General features: G+C 52.1%; 1 protein-coding gene across 1 annotated transcript; it reads left to right on the top strand.

Annotated features, from left to right (window-relative positions):
• The first annotated feature begins 1,360 nt into the window (after positions 1 to 1,360).
• Positions 1,361 to 6,354, top strand: LOC107151538 (zinc finger protein 865). Its single transcript, XM_015496945.2, has 2 exons — positions 1,361 to 1,427; positions 3,722 to 6,354. The coding sequence occupies exons 1-2, from the start codon at positions 1,361 to 1,363 to the stop codon at positions 5,458 to 5,460; spliced, it is 1,806 nt and encodes a 601-aa protein (XP_015352431.1). The 3' UTR covers positions 5,461 to 6,354.
• The last annotated feature ends 795 nt before the right edge of the window (positions 6,355 to 7,149 follow it).

The raw sequence follows: 7,149 nt of genomic DNA, 5'->3' as shown, positions 1-7,149 counted from the left end.
GTGGCCACGTGGAGGGGATTCACTGGGCAGCTCTGAGGGTGTGGAGCAGGATCCAAGAAAAGCCCTCTGTCCCCAGAGCCATTTATGTGTCCCTCTTTGCAACCAAACTCTTCTAGATGCCGTGTACTCCCAGCCCACTCCTCCTTCCAGGTTTCCTGAACGTTCTCCAGGGAAGTCTCCACACCCTTCCCCATCGCTGCGTTGGAACTGCTGTTGCCCACGATCCTCCCCCTGCACAAAGGCCACCACAACAGATGGAAGGCCCCAATGTGAGACCTGGAGCTGTCACACGCTGGAGGGAACACGGGGACAGCGCCCTGACCCTGGCCGTGGCAGGGGTATCATTTCCTGGGTAACCCCAAAGCACAGGTGACAAGAACTGAGCAAGACAGATGGGATCGCAGCAAAACCAAGAAGGGGACCAGGCAGTGACGAGGAGAGAAGGGACAGGGTCAGATGTTCACAAATATAGACCCACATGGATCAGGGCTGGACACCCAAAGCACACAAGGAACACAAAGATTTTACAGCAACAAACCACCTGTTAAAATGGAGAAAGCCCAGAATAGGTATTTCCCTGAAGCAGATTTATGTGGACAGCAGGCGTATTTAAAACACCCCAGGTCACTAGTCATCAGGGAAATGCAAATAAAAACCACAGTGGAGGGCGGGGTTGACGCTCAGTGGTAGAGCACTTGCCTACAGGAGAGAGGCACTGGGTTCAGTTCCTGGCTCCACATAAAATTGAAAACAAATAAAATAAAAGTAAAAAAGAAAAAAAAAAACAATGGATGCCCCCACACCCCTGCAAGGACAGCCAGGGTCAAAAAAAGAAAAGACGAGTGTCAGCAAAGACACAGAGGAAGGAGTCCATGCCCAGTGTCTGTGGGGGTGTCCGTCAGCAGAGCCGCCCTGTGGAAGAGCACAGCCCCAACCCTGAGAGAAGGACCCGCCCAGGATCCAGCAGGCCCACTGTGGGGGTCAATGGCCACAGCAAGAAATGAGCTTCTCAGAGAGACGCCTGCAGCCCACGTCCATTGCTGCACTGTCCACAAGAGCCAAGGCAGGGAGCCAGCCTGTGTGTCCACCAGCGGGCATTTGTATATGAAGAGGTGATGCACACACACACACACACACACACATGCACACACACACGTGCACACATAAGCATTCAGGAGCACACACTCATATACAATTGTGCACACACATACATGAAGTGATGCACACACAACTGCACACACATGCACACACAGCATGATCTTATATGGCCTTAGAAAATAAAGCTGTTTTGACAACACACATGAGCTTGGATGACATGATTTTAAGTAAAATACGTGGGAAAATTAAAGAAATATCCCATATGTCATTGTGTGTGGAATGTGACAAATTCACACCCAAATACAAGACTACAGAGCTGGATGAGCCAGGTGAGAGGAGGGTCCAAGGGCGCAGAGCTGCACCTGGGAGGAATGAGTCCTGGGGTCGAGGCCGCCCAGGGGACAAGGTCAGTGTCACATGCAGCGTATTTCAGCACAGCCAAGAGAGCTCCTTCCAATTTCCCATGACAGAGCAACAGGGCAGACACTGCCGGGCACAGAGCATCTTCCCACAGCACAGGGTGTGCCAGGTGGAAGCGCAGAGGGGCTGGTGGGGTTGAGGGCGCTCACCTGGGAGTCCCTGTTCTCAGTCCCTGTGCACGCTGTAGGCGAGTGTCACAGCTCAGTGCTGCACACAGTGAGCAGATGTCACCTCTATCTGTCCATAAGAGAGTGACATTAGTGATGGTAACAACAGAGCACAATGGTCAATATTCACAAGAGCCTCGTTGTGCCCAAATACGGGACATTTTATTTGTCAGTTGGACCACATTGAAGTGCTTGTTCTTTGGGGGGAATATCGAAATATCTGCACAGATTGAGCTCAAGAAACTCTTTCCTTGAGTTTTCTTTTCGTAGTTTTACAGATTTAGTCTTATGTTAAGTCTTTAGTCCATTTTGAGTGGTTTTTCTATGTGGCACAAAATAAGTGTTCACTTTCATTCTTCTGCATGTGGATATCATTTTTCCTAGAATTTATAGACTTTATGTAACTGTGACTCTGCTGGTAAAAACTTTTAAAAATAATTTTCGATTAAGATATAATTCATACACCAAAAATTGACCATGATAAAGTGCACAGTAGAGATTTCAGTGTATTCCCAGTTGTGCAGCCATCACCATAGTCTATTTCTAGAACATTCCATCATCACTCAGAACCCCAGTGTGCTCTAACCTGCACTCTCCCAGCTCCCAGCCCCAGGACCAGAAATCCACTAATATACTCTCTGTAACTATGGATTTATCTGCTCTGGGAATTTTTAAGAAATGAAATAAAATAATCTATGGTTTTTGGGGACCTTCTCTCTCTCACTGAGCATGTTTTCAGGCTCTTGGTGTCATTTCTCAGTGCCCCTTTAGTCTTTATGGTTGAAGAATCTCCCACTGTATGCAGAAAACCTTTTATTTTACACATTCACTAACTGATGGCCATTTTGGTTATTTCCACACCTTGGAATAAATTACAAACCCATGAATCACACTGCTGTGACTGGGAACTAACTACTATTTAGTTCACAGCTAATGAAAAATTACTGTTGCAATTTACAACTCTAGAGAAACTCTGTCTCACTTAATCCTCCAGCAACCCTGGGAATTAGATCTCAGTATCCCTTCACATAGAATGGTGTAGACCCAGAAGAGTCCTGTGTCTGGACCAAAGGATGGGAGGAGCCATTGGGTTGACAGGTCTCAGATTCAACTGGACTCCAAATGGAGTGCCCTTCTCAGGATTTCATGTAGCTTTAAAACCTGTGATATAAGCATGATCAAGTTCATTCTATCACGTCCATCTTCTCATGAACAAGCTATGAGACTAAATCAGCTGGTCCTGACCACCTTATAAGGTTGGTAAGACATTCCAGAAAAGAGCTGTAAAATACACAGCAAGACGAGTTACAGACATTTTCAGCTATAACCTGATATGACCCACACAGTGTGCCAGCAAAGGGATCTAGATTCTTCCTCATCATAAACTGGAAGTCAGATGGCCTGATCTTTGTCCTTACTTCCTGGGTGAGTCTCAGGAAAGTCACTTCCCTCACTATTGGACTCTCCCAAGAGTGGCAACCAGTGGTACCCAAGCTGGGAACTCACTTCTTCTCTTTTGTTAAAAAAAAAAGAAAAAGAAAAAATTCAAATGAACTGCCTGATTTTGTGTCACATTCCTGGCGAAAAAACACTCAGGGTCTCTCAAGTGAACTGGGCAGCGTGAAATAACCACACAAGGGACAGAGATACCTTTTTCTTTGGGGGTGCTGTGATGGCTCCTCTGACCTTAAAGGTCCGCAGAAAGAGAGAGAGAGAGAGAGAGAGTGCCAGGGAGTGCTGACCCCTTTTATTAAGGAGAAGCCATTCAAATGGGCCAGGGGTCAGGTTTCAGGGGGCTGAGTCTAGCTTTGTGATGTCCACTGTCAGCAGGTTGACTGACCTCTAGGAAGGCCACACCCAAGGGCAGAGCAAGAGAAGGGGACACACAAAGGGAGTTTCCATGGAACATTCTATCCCAAACAGGGCAAGGGGGTAATATCACAAAGGAACAGGTGAGCGTAGCTGGACCCATGAGGCTGCAGGAAGGCACACCTACGCATGAAGACACATTTGGCGGCATTTTTACTCCTCTCAAGACAGGGGTCTACAGCCACTTGAAAGTGGCCAGATCACTGGTANGCCCCCGGACCCACCCACCACAGACAGCGAAAAGGCAGCAGCGGCTGCAGCCGCAGTGGTATATGGCGCCGTGCCAGTCCCACTCCTGGGTGCCCATCCGCTGTTGCTTGGCGGGGCAGGGACCAGCGGGGCTGGAAGCTCTGGCACCAGTGTCCCAGGAAAGACTTTCTGCTGCGGCATCTGCGGGCGTGGCTTTGGGCGCCGGGAGACCCTGAAGCGCCATGAGCGCATTCACACTGGAGAGAAGCCCCACCAGTGCCCCGTGTGTGGGAAGAGGTTCCGCGAGTCCTTCCACCTGAGCAAGCATCACGTGGTGCACACCCGCGAGCGGCCCTACAAGTGTGAACTCTGCGGCAAAGTCTTCGGCTACCCACAGAGCCTTACCCGTCACCGCCAGGTTCACCGGCTGCAGCTGCCCTGTGCCCTGGCCGGGGCCACTGGCCTCCCCACCACCCAGGGTGCGACAGGAGCCTGTGGGCCTGGGGCTTCCGCCGCGTCTGGGGGGCCCTCGGATGGGCTAAGCTACGCCTGCTCAGACTGCGGAGAACACTTCCCAGATCTCTTCCACGTCATGAGCCACAAGGAAGCCCACATGTCTGAGAAGCCGTACGGCTGCGATGCCTGCGGCAAGACCTTTGGCTTCATCGAAAACCTCATGTGGCACAAGCTGGTCCACCAGGCTGCCCCAGAACGCCTGCTCGCACCCACGCCGGGTGGCTCCCAACCCCCTGATGGCTCTAGCGCCACTGATGCGGCCAGCGTGCTGGACAACGGGCTGGCGGGAGAAGTAGGGGCGGCTGTGGCAGCGCTAGCAGGAGTGTCTGGGGGCGAGGACGCTGGTGGGGCTGCAGTAGCCGGGGCCGGTGGAGGTGCCAGTTCGGGTCCTGAACGCTTTAGCTGTGCCACGTGCGGCCAGAGCTTCAAGCATTTCCTGGGCCTAGTGACTCATAAGTATGTGCACCTGGTGCGGCGGACCCTGGGCTGTGGCCTCTGTGGCCAGAGCTTCGCGGGCGCCTATGACTTGCTCCTGCACCGCCGCAGCCATCGGCAGAAGCGGGGTTTCCGCTGTCCCGTGTGTGGGAAGCGCTTCTGGGAGGCAGCTTTGCTGATGCGCCACCAGCGATGCCACACAGAGCAGCGGCCCTATCGCTGTGGTGTGTGTGGCAGAGGTTTCCTGCGCTCATGGTACCTTCGGCAGCATCGCGTGGTGCACACCGGTGAGCGGGCTTTCAAATGTGGCGTGTGCGCCAAGCGCTTTGCACAATCGTCTAGTCTGGCAGAGCATCGGCGGCTGCACGCAGTGGCTCGGCCCCAGCGCTGCGGTGCCTGTGGCAAGACCTTCCGCTACCGCTCCAACCTGCTGGAGCACCAGCGGCTACACTTGGGCGAGCGCGCCTACCGCTGTGAGCACTGTGGCAAGGGCTTCTTTTACTTGAGCTCTGTGCTGCGCCACCAGCGCGCCCATGAGCCCCCGCGGCCCGAGCTACGCTGTCCCGCTTGCCTCAAGGCCTTCAAGGATCCCGGCTACTTCCGTAAGCACTTGGCGGCCCACCAGGGTGGCAGGCCCTTTCGCTGCTCCTCCTGTGGGGAGGGCTTCGCCAACACCTATGGCCTGAAGAAACACCGTCTGGTGCACAAGGCCGAGGGCCTGGGGGGCCCTGGAGCAGGGGCAGGAGCCCTGGGGAAGGATGCCTGACCCCAGAGTTTTATCTGCCACTCCAATCAGATGTCCCTTCTTGACTCCTCCCTCCTAGGGCTGCTGATCAGACTCTTCCCCCCTCCTTGCTGTCACCTGTCCTTCTGAACTTCAGATGTTTTGAGTCTCCTTCAGGGCAAATGCCCTACAAATCAAGACTGAATCACTCCCATCCTGGATCTCTGGACCTCCCCTCATTCTGTCAGACACTGAACTGAACCCTCTGTCCAACCCTCTCTTGTAACCCTCACTAGCCACCCCCAGCAGCATTCTGCCCTGGGAGCTCTTTGGTGGAGATTAATCTGAACTGCCTCCCCTTTGGAATCTGGCTGGACAGCAGATATGAGCTGAGTTGGGAGGGCACAAGGGGGGTCTGGGTGCTCTTGGATGGTGGGGTGGGGGTGGGGTGGCAGACGAAGCTTGTACAGAGCAGAGGACAATAAATCTTATCAACAGGGTGGATGAAGTTTATCTTCAGATCTCAGGGAGAGTGGGGGTTAAGTGTTGGTGAGATGCAAGGCTGAGAACTTTTGTTTCCTTGGGGATTGTGATTCCCAGGCACCCTCTGCCTCACAAGCTGTGTTTCAGCTGGTATTCACTAAGGTTTGGCCACATTCCAAGCATTGGCCCACTGGTTGGGCCAATGAAAGTGAGCAAAACAGGTAGGTTTCTCCTGTCAAGAGCTGGCTGGGGGTACAGACTGCCCTGCATGGCACTTTCAGTGTTTGCTCACTTGCCACCATTTCCTGAAGCCCCTGTCTTTCAGGTCCCAAGCTGGGGCACTGGGTGAGTTAGACATGGCCCTCACCCTTCAGAAGACTAGAGAACTCCTGTCGGGCATATCACAGCCTCGTGTGGACTCAATTTACAGCTCACTCGTAGCACCTGCCTCTCCAGGATAATGATTTGGGGTTTCAAAAGCCCTTTCAGAAAGCCCTTTCAGAAAGCCCTTTCAGAGATCCATGGTGGTACATGCCTGTAATTCCAGCAACTTGGGAGTCTGAGGCAGGAGGATGATAAGTTCAAGTCTGGCCTGGGCAACTTAGTGAGACCTGTCTCAACAAAATATAAAAAGGGATGGGGATGTAGTTCAATGGTAAAGTACCTCTGGGTTTGTCAACCCCCAGTACCAAAAAACAAACAAACAAACAAACAAAAACTTATGCAACTCTCATTTTCATACATCACAGAACTGTGTGATATATGTCCTGCAGTACAAGTTTATAGTCATCCCACTTGTCAGAAGAGGAGCATGGGGTCCTGGATAACAAAAGAGCTCCAAGGACACCTGGCAAATTCATGGTAGAATTGGGACTCATCTCAGGGTACTTTAATACTGAAACTTGAAGATGAAACAGGGAACACTGTCTGGGCAGGTCCAGTGTGACCCACAAGAAGGCAGCAACCCAGTGTGCCAAGTTCTCATGCTGCAGACCTACCATGAAACAGCCTACAGCAGAGCTCCAGGGCTCCAAGGTCAACTGGAAGTGGAAGTGTCACTGAAGACTGAGGGAGCATGGAGTAGTCACCTTACCAGACTGGGGCAAGTGTTAGAAAAGCTTCCTTGAAAGGAGGGTGAGATCTGAACAGCGGCATAAAGCAACAAGAGCTTGCCAGGTAAAAACATGGGCAAATAATCCCAGGAAGAGGATGGGGTGTATCCAACTAAATCCAGCCATTCTAGAGAAT

The sequence above is a fragment of the Marmota marmota genome, unplaced genomic scaffold, assembly GCF_001458135.2.
Source record: "Marmota marmota marmota unplaced genomic scaffold, marMar, whole genome shotgun sequence".
Lineage (NCBI taxonomy): Eukaryota > Metazoa > Chordata > Mammalia > Rodentia > Sciuridae > Marmota > Marmota marmota.
This window is presented reverse-complemented; position numbering and strand designations above follow the sequence as displayed.